Below are 19,918 nucleotides of genomic sequence, written 5' to 3' on the forward strand. Positions count from 1 at the left end.
TCCTCCCTCCAAAGGGAGTCCAAGGCCATATCTTGATACACAACACAGACCTGTGAGGGGCACTTGGGGATACTAGTGTCCTGAGGCTTCCCCTGGTGACCCCAGGACCTTGGCTATAGAGGGCCTCCCCGGTACTCACATCGATGGGCACGCTGTCGTAGAGGCGCTTGCCGATCACGGTCTTCCCCTGGATGTCGATGTTCTCCCTCTCCTCGATGGGCAGCGTCTGCACCAGCGCACAGTCGACGTACAGGGAGACGTTCTGGGCCTGGATGCTCAGGGCCACCTTGTGCCAGTCCCGGTCAAAGAGGTCACCCACCCGGGGGCCTCGGAAGACCACCCTGACGGCGTCCTTCATGGCACCCACGGCGTCATACTCGACTGCCTTGTTCTCGCCGTCCAGGCGGATGGAGACCTGGGGAGCAGAGAACCGCAGGCTCCCTGAGCTACAGGGGACCGAGACGGGAGATGGCGACAGGGACTGGGGTGCAGAGTCAGGGCTCACCTCCTGACCGTGTCCCCGGGTGCTGGTCAACCTTGGACAAAGGCCCGGTTCCCTCCTGAACCTGGATGCGAATATAATACCTACCCCGCGGGCTGTTCTGAGCCCTGCCCTGGACAGGATAATCGGGTTCATGCCTGTCACAGCTCCACGCACGGGCACCATGCGGTATGGGCACTTCTGTGAGTGTGCAAGACAACTGGTGCCGAAGGGCTTGAGCCTTCAGACCAACGAGAAACCCCAACTTCTCTCCATGTCGTTTAAAACTGTGGGCTGGGGGCACCTGGGTGGCTCAGTGGTTGAGCGTCTGCGTTTGGCTCAGGGCGTGACCCTGGGGTCCCAGGATCGAGTCCCACGTCAGGCTCCCTGCATGGAGCCTGCTTCCCCTCTGCCTGTGTCTCTGCCTCTCTCTCGTGTCTCTCATGAATAAATGAATAAAATCTTTAAAAATAAATAAATAAATCAAACCCTGGGCTGGCCAAACAGACCCCAGGGACGAGGCTGAGACCCTGCCATAGCCCATACTGCTTCCCACCATGGGGAGGAACCTGAAGCTCCAGCTCCTTGGTGGCAGGGACTCCTGTGTCTTATTCCCTGGAGGAGCCCCTGCCCTTTGCAAGATGCCTGGGTGAGGCTGGAAGAAAGTCTAACTTTTGTTTTCCTACAAATGGAAAAATGATTGGACCCGTGGCCATCCAGATGCTCATTGCTACCTCCCCTTCACAGTACTCAGGGGACATCCTCGGTGACAGACCAGCCATGTGCCAGGTGTCAGGAAGAGGATGGTGGGCAACACAGACACATGAAGTCGGGGGATCGCGTGACACAGAGAAAATAAGTATTCGTCAGCGGGAGAGTGAACGACTGCATTCTTGCCCACTCCTCTGCTGGTCTTCGTTTGCCCTGCCAGCCATGCTCCATCCTTCCCTGCCCAGCTCCCGGCGCCCCACAGTCTGAGCCTTAAGGGCCCCATGTGGGTGCCTGTGCCCTTGGGCTTCTCATCAGTGTGGCCCACGGCAGCCCATGGAATGGAGACCATAGGCGGGACGACGGGGTCAGGGGGCTGATTCTCCCGGCCTCTCCCTGCTTCCCCCTTAGGGACTCTGTCCTCTGTGCCTCCAGAACTCATGGTCTCTAGTAACCACCAACCACCCAGGCCCCAGGTGGCCACTTCTTGCTGTCACTTATCCCAAGACTCCCCAGTAGCCTCTGCCGGGTTCCTCAACTCTGACCCTTAACCTCATCTGCAACCTTAACCCTAGTGACTTTTTTAAAAGCTCTTCAAAAACTGGGGCTGTCTGTTGTCTGTCTACACCCAAACTGGCAAGTCGTTATTGAGCCGTGCGACCCTGGGCAAGTTATTTGACCTCTCTGTACTATTTCCCTATTTATAAAATGACACCAATCACAGCACCTACATCACAGAGTCATTACGAGGATGAAACGAATTGACATTTAGTAAAACACTTATGCAGTACGTATTATATGCCAGGTGCTGCTCCAAGTATTAGCTATAACAAACTAAGCAAATAAATCCAAAGGCCTCCCCGCAGTGGAAACCTTCTCTGGCACATACGTACAGCAGGATTCCAGCGTGTTCACTTGCTCACATGCCTCCAGGCTCGTGTCATTTACTTTTTCTCATAGCGCTTGGTCAGAGTTCACTGCTTTTGTTCACCTGTTTCTTCCTCGCCCTGCCCCATCCTTGTAAGCAGACTCTGTCTCTCTTGTTCCTCCCCATATGACACCCCATACATAAGGCCACCCCCACAAGAAGCACTGAATGAATGAATGAGCGAGTGAATGAATGAGAACCCTGGGTTCAAGGAAGGTGCCCACGCACTGCTGGGAATCAGCTCCGGTGTTTATAACACAACCCAGGGGTTCTGATTTCTCTCTCTGGGGCCCCCATGCCGTGACCCCAGGACAACAGGGAGGGAGGGCTAGGATTTGATTTTACTTGCACCGCCTGCTGGTATGTTGTGGTGCGGGCAAACCACAGAAAACTACGGACCCCTGGCCTGTAATCTGGTACATGACGAATACACGTACCCTAATACTCCATTATTATTAAATGGGGTCTTCTGTTTCTAGAAAATACTTTTGCACATTTGAGCTCTGTGTCCCTGCACCACTGTAGGCACTTCCTGAGGACATGGCTCTCCCTTCAGATGTACATCTCTTCTAGCAGGATGCGTAGCCAGGGATGGTGGCCCTCAGGCCTGAGTCCTATGTCTACCAGCACTAGCTGGGGACCTCAGGAAGGCGCCCTGAGGCTCAAATCCATCAGCAAATCCTGTTGGTCCTGGTTTCAAAAGACATCCAGAATTGGATCATTTGGACCCAATTTACTGTCACTAGTAGTCTGTGTCAGTATCATCTCTTGCTTTGATTACAAGTGTCCCTGAATTTGTCCTCCTGTTTCTGGACCTGCCCACCTCCCAGAGCCTGGTCTCCAGCAGAAGTGCCTGCACCAGCCCACAAGGATCCTGGCCCCCTACCACCTCTCGAGCCTGATCTCTGATGATCACCCTCCATGCTTTGCTCCAGCTGTACCCACCTCTTTCCCGTCCCTTTACCGTATCCGGGATGCATGAATGACACATGGGGAGAATGCCAACCTTCGAGTGTGGCTGCTAATCCTAAATGCGGTGATGAAGATAAAAACCTAGGTCTGTAGGCCTGACAAGTTACATGGGATGCTGTGAACACAGATCACTTCTGGCAATTCCCTTTCTCTACATTCCCTGTGTCTAGCCAGCACTTCCTGTGGGGCGTGGAAGTGGCCACCGTCAGACCACCAGCCAAGGGCACCCCACTGAGTCTTGCTCAGTGAAATGGAACTGCCAGGTGCCTCTCTGAAAATGAGCCTGACATCCCCAGAGGCGGGCCGTCTCTCTGGTTGGCCCCATAGTGTCCCAGCCCCCTGGCTCGTTCCAGCAGGAGCGGGGGAGGGCACGGCAGACGGCTAGGCCACATGGCTCTGCAAATGCCATGACCGAGAGGGCCCAGACGAGGGGGTGGTGGGCTCGACTGCAAGAATGCACAACAGGCACCCGGTCCCGCTGCACCAGACCCTGAGACACTGGAGAAGCCCCACGTGCCTGTGAATGGAGATGGATGGGCTGCGTGCCTTCCAGAAATAAAGGGGCCTCTGGAGAAGAACCTCGCCTGTCCCGCCCAGCCTCCCACACTCAGGAAATGGGGGCACTCAGGAGTCAGGGCCAAAAACATGTCATGTCTCAATCTGACCAGGGGATGTTATGGGAAACTCATTCAAGGGGACTAAGGACAGAAGACGGGAGCTCACAGGGCATGGCGTATAACAGGCCAACGTGCGGTGCTAATGGCCCTGGTTCTCTGACCTTCTTTCCCCCCCATAACCCCAGCTGCCTGCTGCTGACTGGCTATTGAACTTAGTGGAGACAAAACTCCAAATCACACTCTGGTGGCCAAAGACAGGGCTTCAGAGCTTCACTCAGGGTTATAGACACAGCCTGTCCTGAGAGAGGAGGCGCCTGCAGCAAGGCTGGGTTATGTACACGGTGCTGCTCTGCAGGTGCTAGAGACATGGCTCACCCTGCTAGAGACTCACTTCCCCAACCATTTGTGGCAGTTCTCCTGCTTTCTGTGGGACAGGTGGGAATGGGAATGGAAGATGGGAGATATTTGCAAACGACATATCAGATAAAGGGCTGGTATCCAAAATCTATAAAGAACTTATCAAACTCAACACCCAAGAAACAAAAAATCCAATCATGAAATGGGCAAAAGACATGAATAGGAATTTCACCAAGGAAGACATAGACATGGCCAAAAAGCACATGAAGACTCAGAACGCTCGACTCACACATCTCGGGGTCCCGCACCCAAGAGATAATAGATGCAAGATTTGAACCCAGGTCTAGCTGACCCCAAGCTAGTTTCTCACATGACACTGTGTAGCTCAGGCTGCCACCAGAGCACAGGCCACAGGACAGTGGGGCTGGCTGCCACCTCTGGGGGAGGCTGAGCACCCCTGAGGAAGGAGGGAAGGTGGGCTTCTGCTCCACTGGAGTGCCAGACATGGGACTATCATGGGGAGAAGAAACCACATCTCTCGGCTTCTTCTCCAGCTTCCCCGAGGCTTCGTATGCCAGACTCTTGATCTCCTGGGTCCTGGATGGAGGGATCCCAGGGAACACGTGGTGGGGGGCACCATCCCCATGAAACAAATTGCTCCTGGCCCCCAAGACACGGCACGCTGCTCATACCTGCGGGATCCCATACTGGTCGATGACCTGCCAGATGTACCAATCTTCTTTCCGAGATGTTTTCCTGAACCGGAAGGTGGTGACAAAGGCGTATTCATCAGGCAAGCCTTGAGGGAACACATCCCTGGAGGTGGACAGAGACAGATGGCAGTGGGCTTAGCAATGAGAGCAGGGCTAGAAATCTTCTGCACAGCAAAAGAAACAGTCAACAAAACTCAAGGCAACCTACAGAATAGGAGATATTTGCAAATGACATATCAGATAAAGGGCTGGTATCCAAGATCTATAAAGAACTTCTCAAACTCAACACCCAAGAAACAAAAAATCCAATCATGAAATGGGCAAAACACATGAACAGGAATTTCACCAAGGAAGACATAGACATGGCCAATAAGCACATGAGAAAATGCTCCGCATCACTTGCCATCAGGGAAATACAAATCAAAACCATGATGAGATCCCACCTCACACCAGTGAGAATGGGGAAAATTAACAAGGCAGGAAACCACAAATGTTGGAGAGGATGTGGAGAAAGGGGAACCCTCTTGCACTGTTGGTGGGAATGTGAACTGGTGCAGTCACTCTGGAGAACTGTGTGGAGGTTCCTCAAAGAGTTAAAAATAGACCTGCCTTACGACCCAGCAATTGCACTGCTGGGGATCTACCCCAAAGATACAGATGCAATGAAACGCCGGGACACCTGCACCCCGATGTTTCTAGCAGCAATGTCCACAATAGCCAAACTGTGGAAGGAGCCTCAGTGTCCATTGAAAGATGATGGATAAAGAAGATGTGGTCTATGTATACAATGGAATATTCCTCAGCCATTAGAAATGACAAATACCCCCCATTTGCTTCGACGTGGATGGAACGGGAGGGTATTATGCTGAGTGAAATAAGTCAATAGGAGAAGGACAATCATCATGTGGTTTCACTCATACGGGGAATATAAACAACAGTGAAAGGAAATAAAGGGGAAAGGAGAGAAATGAGTGGGAAATGTCAGAGAGGGTGACAAACCATGAGAGACTCCTAACTCTGGGAAAGGAACAAGGGAGGGTGGAAGGGGAGGTGGGCAGGGGACGGGGTGACGGGGTGACAGGCACTGAGGGGGGCACTTGACGGGATGAGCACTGGGTGTCATGCTATATGTTGGCAAATCAAACTCCAATAAAAACAAAAACAAAAGAGCAATGAGAGCAGGGCCGGAAGGGAAGCCTGGGTGACCCTCGGGTCTCGACATCCTGCCAGTTTTACCTCCCGAGCCTCTCACATCGCCTTCTCTCCTGCCTTCACTGCCCTCTCCTTGACAGGGGCCTCGGTATGACCCTCTGCAGACACTTGCCGTGTTCCCTCATCACCCCCCACCTGGGCCCTGCGAGGCCACCCCCACAGGGCATGTACGCTTCCGTGTCTCCACCATCCCCATCTCACAGAATCAATGACAGACGCTAAACTGCCACCCACCCTCCCCGCTTCCCGGGGTCAAATGCAGCTGAGTGGACCTGTCTTCACAGCTTCCCACTGGCTCCTTCTCAGCGGGGCCCAGCTACTGTGTCTCCTCCTGTTTAGTCCCCTACCCTGGGCCCCAGGACATCCTCGAATCTTCACAGAACAGAGCCCAGGGGCCCTGCCCAGCGTGGGGGGCCAGCCCCTCATCTGAGGGCAGTCAGCCCCCCACAGCTCTGCCCACGGGGACTACCTGGGTCCACCTTTCCCCTCCACACCCAGAATGGAAGGAAGTTGTTCTGATCCTCACGCTGTAGCCGAGGGCAGCCAGGTTCTGAGGGTTAACACAGCACAATCCGGTTGCTAAGAGGCTGAGCAGAGACCTGCACAGAGAGGGGGCCCCGTCTCCAGAGCTCTGCTCTTACCCATCAGCTGGCCACATCCTCACCCCGAGGAACCTGGCCGTGGTGGGGCCTCGTCCAGCTCTGGGGGCAGGGATCTATCTCCGGAGGAATGCAGGCATTGAGCTCTCCAATGGAGGAGGTGGAAGCCGTCTAGCCAGAAAGCCGGGAAGGGAAATGAGGAGGCGTCTGGGCTCCTGGTTCCCGACTCGCAGACCCTCTGGGACCCTTGGTTTGGCTGTAGAACCTGTGAGCTAAGACGGGCCCTCTTTTCGTGGTTCTCAGTGCACAGACCCAAGCTGGGAGGGGGGCCCCGTTGTTCAAAGTCATTCTCTGAGGGGAGATCTCAGGCAGCTCACACCTGGGCCCCCTAGGAGCAGCATCCGCCCCTCAGCACTGGGCCCCCCGCAGGACTGAGGGGGTCCCCGGTCACTGCCCCCAAGGGAGGAAGACGGGCCCTCCCCACCCAACTGCATAGACATAGGCTTTGCAGCCACAACAGATCCTGCACATCCCTTCATTATTCTTATTTCATGAATGAATCAAACCATGGGGCTGTTTTTATCCAAACACACATTTTTTATATACCTTTGAAATACACACTTATGTGTGCATATTTGACATATATACACATAGAAAAATACAGATGGATCCATGTAGATATTTAGGTCTATATAGCATAGATCTACAAATTTGCATCTTTATCTCCATTTTTTTAAGAAGATTTTATTTATTTATTCATGAGAGACACAGACAGAGAGGCAGAGACACAGGCAGAGGGAGAAGCAGGCTCCCCGCAGGGAGCCCGATGTGGGACTCGATCCCAGGACCCTAGGGTCACGACCTGAGCTGAAGGCAGATGCTCAACCCTTGAGACACCCAGGTGCCCCTCTCTCTATATTTAGATAAAAGGAGAGAGACTAAGACTTTTTCTGAGGGCATATATATAGATTAAGAAAAAGGTATTATTATTAGGAGGGGGAATGGTCATTAACAGAGAAAAACCTAAAGGAAACCAAAATCTAAAGGAAACCAAAGTGGCCCAATCTTATCCTTTCCACAAATAATGCAGCGGATGACAAGATCACTGTGGGAAACACCTAGGGCGTGAGGCTGGGAGACCTGAGTGTTGTGGCCAACCTCCACCTCCTACAGAGTGTGTGCGAGATGGCGGACACGTTCTTGTCCCATCCTGAGCCCCAAATGTCACGCTGGATAAACGAGAGGAATTCCTGCCTTGCTCACTGCACTTTCCTGTAGTGAGAAATAAATTAGACCAGGTGTGTAAAATGCCCATCAGACATCGCACAGGTGAGAAAAAAGTTAGTATTGAAAGTGACACTCCTTCCTGTTATGAACAAAATTAACCCATAAATTAAAATTACACCTGTTGGCATATTTTTGCATTTATTCTATTAAAGCACAAAAAACTACAAGGATACTATCCATCCTTGAAATGTCAGAGCTCTGCCGGGATTGAGTTTGTTTCCAGCGTTTTGCCATTCAAACAAATTTGGAACTGGGACACCTGGGTGGCTCAGCGGTTGAGCATCTGCCTTTCACTCAGGGTGTGATCCCAGGGTCCTGGGATCAAGTCCCATATCAGGCTCCTCCATAAAGCCTGCTTCTCCCTCTGCCTATGTCTCTGCCTCTCTCTGTGTGTCTCTCATGAATAAATGAATAAAATCTTAAATAAAACACATTGGAACCATAGAGAAATCCCTTCTTAGAAAGACCCCATGTAACTCGAGCCCAGATCCACCGCTCCAGATCCCCTGCACTGAGCGGAACCCGCAGCCATTCTGTGTTCTCCATGGGTCTCTGTTGGGCCTTTCCACCACTTCTGTACAAGGTGGGCTTCCTTTCCTTCATCTTGTTCTTTCTCTACTGCATTTTCCCTTTAAAGTGAATCTGCCTGTTATTGTTTCTGCACTATACGTATGGGGAATGAGACGCATTTAGCCAAAGATGTGCAGGGAGCAACGCGGGGATTGGGAGCTAGACTCTGCTCTCCCTAGTGTACCCCCAAAATGAGCATGGGGCCAGGTGATGAAGAATAACACCCACCTAGCATCTGTAGAGAGAGAGAGAGCAACACTCGGCATCTAGAAAGACACTTTGCTTAAGGGTCAGCTGTTGGGGGTTCCGGTCTCTGCTGCTCAGGTGAGAAAGGCAAACACAGAGAGGAGGGGACTTCTCCAAACTCCTCCTCCCTGTAGTCACACTCAAGCAATACTCACAGGTACTGTGAGCTGAGGAGGACATTAGGGTCTGATACAGGCCCAGGGTGTGGCTGCACTCAGAGAATGCTCCCTGAATGAGAAAATGCAGGTGTGCAGACCAAGCTTGGCAGCCTGGTGCTCCCAGCCCACCTTTGCCAAGCCAGTACCTGATGAAGCATCTCCCCTCATTAGGAACCGACTAATACCTTCACCCGTCCATCCCACGGACACTGAATAACCCCCCTCTGGACAGAGCTCATCCTGAGGCTGGGTCCCCAGCAGAGACCAGACTCCAGTCCCTCCCAGAGCTGCTGGCTGAGCAGGGAAGGTGGTCTGCACAACTCATTACACAGCTGAGTGATCAGCTTCAGCTTTACCACTTTGTTTCATGCAGGAATACAGGTTGTAAGGAGACGAGATAGGCAGAGGCCTGCCTTCATTTTGGAGGTTGGGAAAGGCATCCCTGAAAGCATAATGGTTAACCTGTACTTTGAAGGACTAGCTGGTGTCTCGGGTAGAGAGAAAACCATGAACACAGGCTCTGTGGCAGGAAGAAGGTGCCCAGAAACTTTTGGAACAGAGCCAGAGGAGCCAGAGTAGGAGCCTGGGGTTGAGCTTGAGGCCAAAAAGGTAAGACGGGGCCAGATCAAATACAGGGCCTTTCCAGCCTTTTAGTGTAAGAACACTTGGGAAACAACTCAGGAACTTTAAGATGGAGAAAAAGCCGTGATGAAATATAACTTCTGTTTTCAGAAGATTTGTCTGCCTGGGGTGAGCAGAATGGAACATTGATTTTGGTACCAGCATCATCAGCCTTGAGTGGAGACCCAGCAGGTGTCAGACCCTGGACAAATCTGTATTATAATCTCTCAATAACAGTGTAGGGCAGGAACATCCATCTCCGGTGGCAAACATGACACGACAGGAGGAACAGGGGCATCCAATCAGTTGTGTAAGGCCAGGCACCCAATAACTACTGAAGCTGGGGCGCCACTGGCCAAACCAACTAGGTGAGTCTGGGGGGCACAATGCCTGCGTGTGATGCCGTGGCTCATCCACAGTAGGCACCATGTATCTACAACCACACATGTGTGCTATTTAATGAACTGATAGAAAAACACAAGCATGCATGAGTGATTACCTCCAAATCCCCATGAAGGGGAGAATATAGAAGGCCAGGGAACCAATAGAGACAATGGTGACAAATTTGCTAAGAGGCAGGGTGGACTCCCAGGACAGGGGCTCGGCTGCTTTGTCTCACGGCAACCTTCCTAGGCTCAGAGCCTGTTAGAGCCCCACCCAGTGCCGAGTGTACAATCGTGGCTGCCTGGCCTCCCTCCTGCCCTCTGCCAGGCATCCAGGCTAGGTCTGGAAGGAGAAGTAAGCACTCACTCTGTCCTCTGTACCACAGGGAAGGATCCCATCCGGACATAGGAGCTCTGCACCCCGTTGTCTCTCCTCCCCAGGATCTCCTTCACCCTGAATGAATCCATCAGGTCAAAACCTGCCGAAGAGAAGAGCTGGGGTGAGCGGCAGGAGGAGCACAGGGGACAGGGGAGCCATGTGTCTCTGTAGAGGTGAGCAGAGGAACTGTTCAGATAGATTTTGGGGAGAAAACAAACGACAAAGTAAGGACATGTAGAGCTTCTATCTCCAATCCCAGGGAAAGTGCAGGAGAAAGGCACATCTGGGTCTTCCAAAGAACTGGAACATGTCCTGGCTGCATGGCCAGTGTTCGGGAAGCTCCTGCGGGAACACCTTGCGGGCTCTGCAGGCAGAGACTGGGTCCTGCTCTTAGAGCATCATCTGGGGGTTGAAAGCCTAAGATGCCCCTGTAGCTCTGGGATCAATACCTCTAAGAGCCCTGCGAGCCCACCAGGAGCAGCTGGCGGAACTGACTGGGTCCTACTTGAGACCTTCTGAAGACCTACAGAGCTGCCACACTGGCTGGGGCCCTGTGCCCAGATGTAGCCTGGTGGCACTGGGAAGCTCACAGCAGTGGGGGTGCTGGTCCCCGAGAAGGGGGAGCCTGGCCCATAAGGCCCTGGAGGGTCCATGGAACAGACACCAAGTGGTAAAGGGTGTAGAGCCTGTCTGGGCTCAGATCCTGTTTCAGCGAAAGGCAGAGAAGGTCTAGGAGACAGTCTGTCCTGGGCCCGAAAGCTGGCCGAACAGTGACCATACCCGTGGCTGGCATCCTTGTGCCTCCTCCACCAAGGAGGTGGGGAACACAACCCAACTGGAAGGCACCCACCTAGAGGACCAGGCACAAGCCTGCAGGCAGGGCTGCACTGAGCAGGTGCTTGCACCTGACACCTCCAGCAGCCCAGCACGGGTGGGTTCCTGAGGGCTCTCCCTTTTGTGACACTCTCTGACTCCCCTGCCCGCCTGGGGCAGTTCCTATAGGGAGGTGGTGAGGTTGGAGGGGTGTCCTTGTTGCTCAAGGGAAGATGCCCCCAGTTAAGTTTAGGGAGGGAAGGTGGGCAGGGAGGGGCACATCAGTCAGCACTCGGGGCACCAGCTCTGTTCTTAGGCTGCAGCCCCACACCGCAGCTGCAACTGCCAAGCCCCTCGCAGCTCCCCATCCCACCTGTACAGAGGGGAGGGCGGCCACCACTTGACGGGCCTGTCCGAGGCCTCGCACGGACGTCCAGCCCTGGAGGGGCCCCCGGAGCGGCTGCTCTTACTCAGAGAGCGTGTTCATGATCCGGAGGACATGTGCCCCCTGCCTTCCCCTTGACAAGTCAGCAAAGGGGGCCTGCTCCCCTACTTCACAGCTGTCACCTGTCACCAGACAGGGCCACCCCGGGCTCCATCTCCCTTCAGCAGTTACATGTGGGACAATTCTGTTTTTAAGTTTCAAAATAGCAACCATATGCTCTGCTTTCTGGTTCCACTTTTATCGGTTTCAATGAATAAAAACCATGAATAAAAACAAAGACTTAAACACGGCAAAACTTTGAACAACAAGCAATTAACTAGGTGGCAGCAAAGGGCATGGAGACAAAAGATGAATTGCTCGCAATAAATAAAAGGCTGCGAAGGAAGATGAAAAATGTTCTCCAGGTAAATGGGTCCTGATGCAAGCCACGCTGAGGTACAGAAGCAATTGTTCAGTGCAGGAATTGCGAGGGTACGCCTCCCCAAAATCACGGAGTCAGCTGAAGCAGGCAGCATCAGGGACACCATGAGCCATGGCCCCGAGTCCACTGGCTGCACCTGCTCCATGCTGATGCCCACTGCGTGCGCTCCCCCACCCGTCCGCTCCCCTGGGTGGAGCTTTGCTGGACTCTCCAGACAGGATGCTTCTCCTGGGTCTTTGGTGGGTCTGGCCCAGGCACACACAGCTTATCTAGGGACTGCTCCCCTCATCCGGTGCTGAGCAATTTGATCGAATTCACATTTCCAATGCTAAAGAAGCCAGGAGCCCCGGTTGTTTGTGGCACAGTTTGTAGAAAGAGGGAAAGAGAGAAGGAAGGCTGCCCTGACGGCTGCTCAGATCCCAATAATGAACAGGGCAAAATCCCAGCTGCAACCCCCCCCCCAGATTTTGGTGTCTAGGGAGATGCAAAATCCCAGCTGCCCCCCCCACCCCAGATTTTGGTGTCTAGGGAGACGCAGAGACATACACAATCAGTGACAGCATCGTGGGTGAATGACTAGGAGGGGGGATGATGACAGGGCTTGCATAGGAGCACAGGAAATACCTCCCTTGTCCAGCTGAGGAGCAATCCAGGGAGGCCTGGCCCGCATTTGAAGAACAAATAAAAGATGGGCAGACAGAGGAGGAAGAAAAGGCACCCTAGGTAGTTGGATGTGCAAAGGCCACTGGGCTCGGGTCAGCCAGGTTCCTTCTGAGAATCTTGGCCACTCTGGGCTGTCAGCAGCCACGGCCTGCGGAACACCGGCTGGGAATGGGGTGGGCGGAGGCCGATCAGGCTGGGTCATGTCGGCCACACAGCGAAGTCTGGGTGTCCCTCTGCGGGGGGAGCCGTGGAAGGGCTTCAGAGCAAGAAAGGAACACAATCGTGTTGGTGTTCCAGAGGCCATTCTGGCAGCCGGGAGGGGTGGGTGGGGAGAGGGACAGAGGAGGCCTCAGGCCAGGCTCCACTTGAGAGGTGCAGCGGGTGTGCCTTGGTGATGTCAGGACGCAGGAGCCCAGGTGGCAGGAGAGAGAAATCCAGAATGTCTGGTGCCACGTTTCCGAGCTGCCCCGAGCCTCGCATGTCCTTAAACCCCAAATCACTAACCTCCCAGGAATGTTGTAGAACACCTGCAGTCAACGGCGCTCCCATTTCGGTTACGAGCCCCAAAAGGGAGCCTCAGAAACACTGCGTGGGAGGCTCAGTCACGCAGGCAGGGAACCTGAGCCTCGGAGATGTCAGGAGGCTGGGGGCCGCAGCGCCAGCCTGAGACCCACGCCTCCAAACCACCTTGCCTACCCTCTTCCCTCCCTGGCTCTTCTGACCTGGTGAGCCCCCCAATTTGCCAAAGTCCTTGAGGGAATGCCTGGAAGTGAGGCTTTGGGCAACTCCATCTTTTGTCCAGAATATAAAAGCTCTTCCAAGTACCCAACTGCGTTAAAAGTGGCAAGTCTGAGACTCATCTCTCCATAATTCCCCTCCAGCTTCCACACAGCCAGGGCTTTTCTCTGGACTGGTTATAATTAAAGGAGAGGATAGATCCAGCAGGTTCTCCGTGTGCTCGGCACTGCACAAACAGGACATCCGTGCCACGTGCGATGGATGACTGCCCGGCACCGCGATTACTTCCTGGGAGGGGAGCCGCAGGGCCCACAGAGGGGAGGGGAGCTCCTAGGGCTCCGCTGGCTGCAGAGACACACAGCGGATTCCTAACCGAGGAATCCAATCACCTCTACCCATCACCAAACGCTGTCAACAGGACCCTCCTCACATGCCAGACGCTGAAGAATGCATTCACGCCCTGCCCAACTGATGCACGTGTGCACATGCACATGCATGTACGTGTACACATGTGCCCCCAACACACACACACGCCCATGCACAGTGGATCTTCCCAGCAAAATCAGTTGTTTTTAAGTAGAAAACATAGTTGGGCTCCTTAGTCCACAGAATGATGGAGAATGACAGGCTCATCTGCAGTGACATGGGCAGATTCGTTTATTTGTGAACTCTTCCCTCCTTTCTTCTTGCCCTCCATCCCATGGTCTGCCCGTAAGCCCTGACTACACCACAAACCCAGGCAAGTTACTGAATGTGCTTGTGCCTCAGTTTCCCCAACGATAAAATATAAACCGGTGCCTATCTCATACATCATACGGGCTGAATGAGGGCACATGGGCTCAACGCTTGGCTCACCGTAGGTGCTCAGTGAAGACTCTTACCATTCATTATTTGTTCCTAATGTCTGTCTGGTGGCATCTGTCCCCTTCTGTAGACACACACACAGAATAATGAACTATTTAGGGCAAGGAGATGCTACTCTGAGGGATTCGCTGCTTCACAAAGTGTAATGTGGATAATGCAGGAGGTAGGAATTTGCTTTGAAGACTGGCCTCGGTGGGAGCCATGCTTGGCTGGGGGTTGCCAAGGCAGCGAGTGGGAGCAATGAGGTCAAACTGCCCAGAAGCTTCGCCCCACAGAGCAGCTCAGCTATAAGCATATCCCCCCCGCAAGGTAAGAAAGTGAAGAGGATGAGCGCCACCTTTATCTCCTGGGTTGACAGAGGGTCCCCAGGAGGGAGAGCTCCTCACTGAGCACCGACGACACACCAGGCACTCCAGCAGGAGAAAAGAGGCACCGACCAACCCTGTCTTCCTTTGGGTCCCTCCAGAAGAGCTGAACTGGGAGGCGCTCGATGGGGGAGTGGAGGACGGGGGGCAGGGAGGAAAAGTGACTGATGAGGCTGTGGCACTAAGCCAGCCACCCCAGCAGGTGCCTGCAGCTGGATCCCACTGGGAAACACCACAAAATGGGGCAAACGTGGACCTCGGCATGGTCCCCCCCCCCGAAGGGCAGTAGAACCCGAGGGCTCAGTCACTCTTGAAGACACCTTTCACTTGCTGTGCAAGCAGGCTGGGCAGCCTCCCACCATCCTAGACACGTCCCTGCAACATGAACAGGCAGATGCTGGCACCTTCTTGTGGGCAGGGGCGCCCTGTCATGGCAGCAGCCTGGGATGCCATCCCCTGGACAGCACCTCCGAAGCACCCGCTCCCGACCCCTCTGGCTTCGTGGCCAGGCAGGCAGACCCCCTCCGGCGCTCCACGTGGAGGCGGCACGGGGCCCCGCGGGCCATGGGCAGGGGCAGGGCAGGCATCCTGGAGGCAGGGGGAAGCTCCCACGCAGGCCTCGGGGAGAAGCAAACCCTACTTCCACACTTGTGGCTCTCGGGAGGGTGGGAAGCCCACTCGGCCGTTGCCGCACACCCCACCTACCGCGTCCACGCAGAGACGGCCCAGGAAGGGGTCTGGGGGGGTATGTCTATTGCTGGGTCTGCAGCCACGTGTCTCTCTCCCTCTCTCCCATCATTCCCTCCTGTATCTATAGCTCTGATTCACGCTCTCACTCCGAATGCGTGGATTTCTCCACTCATTTGCTCACTCCGCCCACCATTCGCTTACTCATCCCCCAACTCATTTGTTCTGATGTGTTATTTAGAGCCTCCCACAGGGGCACCACCGACCCCCAGGCAGAAATGCGACTGCTGCTCGTTGATGGGGGCCGCCACCTGCACCCAGGCCCTTCCACTCGACTTCGGTGAACAGATCAGCGAGGCCAGCCCTGCGTCCAGGGGGGCAAACAGCGCCGCAGAGCAAGCCGGCAGGTGCCCTGGCTTTCTCACCTGTGATTTCCTTGCTTCCACCGTTGATGTGCTTAAAGCGGTCTCCTTCCACACGGACGCTGGGGCACAGCACGTCTGAGGAAGGCGAGAGAAAACAGAGAGATGGATGAGCCAATGGGAGCCACGTTCGCTCTGTGCTATGGGACAGCACGTGGGGTCCGCAGCTCCGGGCGCGCAGGACGGCCGGTGCCTGGAGCCCACACTGTGGGCTGCTGCTCGGCGAGCACCTGCTCTGGCAAATACCACGCTCCGTCCTGGGAGTGACACGCAAACAAGAAAGCATCCCCACCCACAATGAGGACGCAGTCTCACCCTTTAGAGGGAGTCAGACACCCAAACTGCTAGGACCTGCAGTGTCCTAAGTGTCCTAAGTGACAGAGCGGGCGTGGTTGCTGGGGATTTGGGACAGAGGTCTGACACCTCGCCGGGCTTGGCGACGACGTCAGGGAGGCCTTCCTGGAAAGACGATGCTTGAGGCTCCCTCAAGGGAACAGTCGAGACTCAGCCAGGGAGACAAAGGAACAAAAAGCGGCGCAGAGGGACCTCATTTACAAAGGCACCAACATACTCATCAAGATTCCAAGTTGGCAGGTGTCGGTGACATAGGAAATGTGTGCGGGGTGGGGGGGGGGAGGGGGCTCCACGGAGGTGTCTATTGTGCCACCCTAAGGCGCTTCCAGTGCAATTCCAGAAAAAGCAGAAATGCTCAATTATACAAAGGCCACAGAGTAAGTCATACAGCAAGAAAAATGCTTCGTTATGGGATATCACATCTTAACGTCTTCACGATTCCTTACTTAAAAAGTTGGAAGGGAAAGAGACTCTTTCAGTTGCCTGGAAAATCCCAGAAGAAGCACCACCTAAGAATCTCAAGTCCTCGGGCCTCATGTGGGCTCCCTGACCCGCTCCCTCGCCATCTGGGCCAAGTCTGCTAACCCCTGTCCTGGGGCGAGTGTCTCGGCAGGGAGACCTCCCAAAGCACACACTGGCCATGGGGCTGCCTGGAGGTGGGGGGGCAGCCCAAGCTCGTAACAGGACTGGAACGAGCCCCGGGGGCCCTCCAATTCAGCATCTGCAACAACTGGCTTACCTGAGTGTAGCCCCTGCCCTGTGCACGTCACTGTCATAAGCTCCCCTCATGGGACATTCCTGCCATCTGTCCACGTGCAATGATGTGTTTCCATATTCGGGGCTCAAGTGTCTCAGCGAGGGGCCAGTTTGGGGCCCCTTTACCCCTCGGCAGTGAGGGGAAAGAATGAGATCTTCCCTGGTCCGGGTGGAGGTCTTTATCATGTTTATCCTCAAAGGCACCACGAGGTCTGACGAGCCCCGCGGAAGGGGTTATTTTGGAAACAGCACCAAGCTGTCTGTCTAGGACCAAATACGCGAGAGGATGCGGGCACCACGTAATATTTAGACAGCCCCACCCAGGACAGCGGCGGCAGCGGGGTGACAATCGGTGGCGCCAGCCCTGGAAGGCTGCCAGAGACACCGGCTGCGGATCATGCGTCAAGTACAGATGCGTTGATTCAGAAGGTTCTTTCCTTGATTCTGAGCAAATCTCTGGAAACTGATGGCTGGAGCTCAGGGCAGGCAGGGCCACGGAGTCTTGTCTCTGAAAATACCCTGCGGATGTGACCTGATTCCCAAACCCAGACAGAGCAGGGACGGTCCAAAGACCAGGAACACAGGTAAGATGGAGCCTCTTTTCAACCACAATAGAATTTGCCCAAACTGGTTGAAGGAATCATTCCCCAGGCCACCTGCCAATCCCCGGCTGGGGCCGTCACTGACCCTTGTCCATCCAAGCGGCTCGAGGGGCCATTTATAGCCGACTTAGTATCAAGTCAGGACAAATGGTTCCCAAAATACCCCCTCCAGCAAGCTTCGCAGGGATGTCGGGGCCCTCTGGGTTCATCCGCTTGGCAGGGAAAGGCCCATAACTGTATCTGTTGGGCCAACATATTTCCACACCTTGGATAATGATCTATTTATCTCCACATGAACTCACTTATTTAAACTAAAATATCTGAGCTCCAGATATGTTCCAGGCACAGAGTTCGTTCTAGGGACACACAAATGAGATAAAAAGACAAATCCCAGGACGCCTGGACGGCTCAGTGGTTGAGCGCCTGGTTTTGGCTCAGGGTGTGATCCTGGGGTCCTGGAATCGAGTCACATATCAGGGTCCCTACAGGGAGCCTGCTTCTCCCTCTGCCTGTGCCTCTGCCTTTCTCTGTGTGTTTCTCATGAATAAAGAAGTAAAATATTAAAAAAAAAAAAAAAAAAAGACAAGTCACCATCCCTGCCCTCAGGGCACTGGTGGGCTGACGTGACGCATGGAAGCATGAGAAAGTGCCAGAGCTGCCGTGACATCATGGTGTCCCCTTGCTTTGCAGGCTCCTCCTCAGTCTTTGAGACTGCTCACTTCACCCCACGGCTTGTCTTCAGTGACCCCAGCCTGGGTTAGGAGCCCCATTGCCCCAACCCATGTCCCAGAGCTGATGGCATCACTTGGAAATCACCGATTGGTATCTGTCTCCCCAGGGAGTGAGAGCCCTGCGTGCCTCCCAGTTCAGCTCTGTAGCATCACTGTCGTCACCTTCCCAGGTACAGACAAGGCCCTAAGTTCACGCTGACCAGAAAGGACCAGTGACACCTGCGCTGAGAAGTCAATGCTGGATGGCCTTCCAGGCATGGGTTCCACCGTGATGCTGAGGAGTGGTGAGAGGTCACAGAGGGGGACCCCTGCCATGGAGGGGTCTTGCTAAGGGAATGCCCCTGCACTCAGAGTGGCAGGCTTTCCAGCCCAAGGAGAAGAGCTATGGCTGGTGGGTTTCAGCTAATGGAGGTTATTCCATCCCCGACCCTTCTAGCCTCCCTGGGACACACGTGTGACCCAGTTCTGGACAAGAAAATAAGCAACAGAAGTTTGCTGTGGTTGGCAGAGGAGAGGTTTCTTAAAAAGCTTTTTCTTTGGGACACCAGGGTGGCTCAGTGGTTGAGCATCTGCCTTCAGCTCAGGTCATGATCCCCGGGGTCCTGGGATCGAGTCCCCACAGGGAGCCTGTTTCTCCCTCTGCCTGTGTCTCTGCCTCTCTCTGTGTCTCTCGTGAATAAACAAATAAAATTAAAAAAAAAAAAAGATGAAATGGGAGAGAGTTAGGTGGGGATGCCCAGTTCATGTACAGTCCCTTCCCTCTGCTCAGACTGCGGGGACATGACATCGCAAGACTGCCAAGGACCATTGAGGAGTCAGGGACTCCAACCCCAGCAACCCAAGCCTGGGTGAAAAGGGTAAGAAAAACACATTTCTATTTGTCTAAGCCGCTGTACTTTGTTTGTGTTTGCTTTGCTTTTGTTTTTAATTTGCCATTGAGCGTATTCCAAACTTGCACACATTCCCTTTCCTCAAGGACTGGAAAGCTGCTCCCTGTTCCAGATGCCTGAGGACAACTCAGGGTGGTTGTGAGAACCGGCGCATCTGTCCCAGTGAAGGAGCCACTGACAGCCTGGGGTGGCTTCACCATCCCAGTAAAGGTGGGTTTCCCCGGGAATGACTCAGGATCAACACGAGAAGCAGCTCTGGGGTGGGATAAGTTGTCGATGGGATACGTTCTCTGGAACGGACATGTGTACTTAGCTCTCGGGTTAGAAGGTCACTTTTCCTCTTTGAAAGAGTAAGAACACAAAAGAGACGTGACTGATCACAACCACCTGACTTACTGTCACCCACTGATACCTGTTCTCCCTCGGACTTTGTGTCGTTAGAACACCCTTGACTTCCAGAGAGGAAAGAGATCCCTGTGCCCACAGGACCAGTTCTGTTTCACCAGAAGCTTTCAAGAGGGGCCTGCTCCTGATTGACCAGAGCTGCTGCTCCAAAGTGGAAAAAACTAGGAATTCACTGCAGCTCCTGAGGAAAAACACTCCGGGTGTCCTCAGTTTACCAAACGGCAGAAGAGGAAAGTGTGCTTGCACAGGATGCCCTCTGCTTCTCGCTGACGTACCCACAGCACACCCAGCCGTTTCTTCCCTTCAGTGTCTTCATTTGGGAAAGGAGAGTGATGGTAATTATTGGGTACCTACTGTGTGCCAGTCTCCCAGCTGGGGATTTTACCTGCAATAGCCATTCTAGTAGTTTTTTTTTCCCATTATACAGATGTAAAAACAGAGGCATAAAAGGTGAAGAAACTCACCAGGATGGGAGGATCACCTGGATCTGCATAAAGGTCCTAGAACCTAGGAGCTGGTAGCCTTGGTCCA

The 19,918-nt window shown here is 54.0% G+C and overlaps 1 protein-coding gene across 7 annotated transcripts in view; it reads right to left on the reverse strand.

The window, feature by feature from the left end:
• Window positions 1-19,918, reverse strand: part of COL22A1 (collagen type XXII alpha 1 chain) — a 260,852-nt gene that overhangs the window by 192,702 nt on the left and 48,232 nt on the right. For 6 of the 7 annotated variants that reach the window (XM_072774627.1, XM_072774624.1, XM_072774626.1 and 3 more), the window contains 4 exons: window positions 15,653-15,727; window positions 10,220-10,331; window positions 4,756-4,879; window positions 140-415 (listed from right to left, as the gene is read on the reverse strand). In XM_072774627.1, coding sequence (XP_072630728.1) covers window positions 140-415; window positions 4,756-4,879; window positions 10,220-10,331; window positions 15,653-15,727 — 587 coding nt within the window. Of the gene's footprint in view, window positions 1-139; window positions 416-4,755; window positions 4,880-6,335; window positions 6,468-10,219; window positions 10,332-15,652; window positions 15,728-19,918 lie in introns of those variants that run through there. The other variant, XM_072774629.1, reaches the window with a different exon arrangement.

Source organism: Canis lupus, chromosome 14 (genome assembly GCF_048164855.1).
Source record: "Canis lupus baileyi chromosome 14, mCanLup2.hap1, whole genome shotgun sequence".
Taxonomy (NCBI): domain Eukaryota; kingdom Metazoa; phylum Chordata; class Mammalia; order Carnivora; family Canidae; genus Canis; species Canis lupus.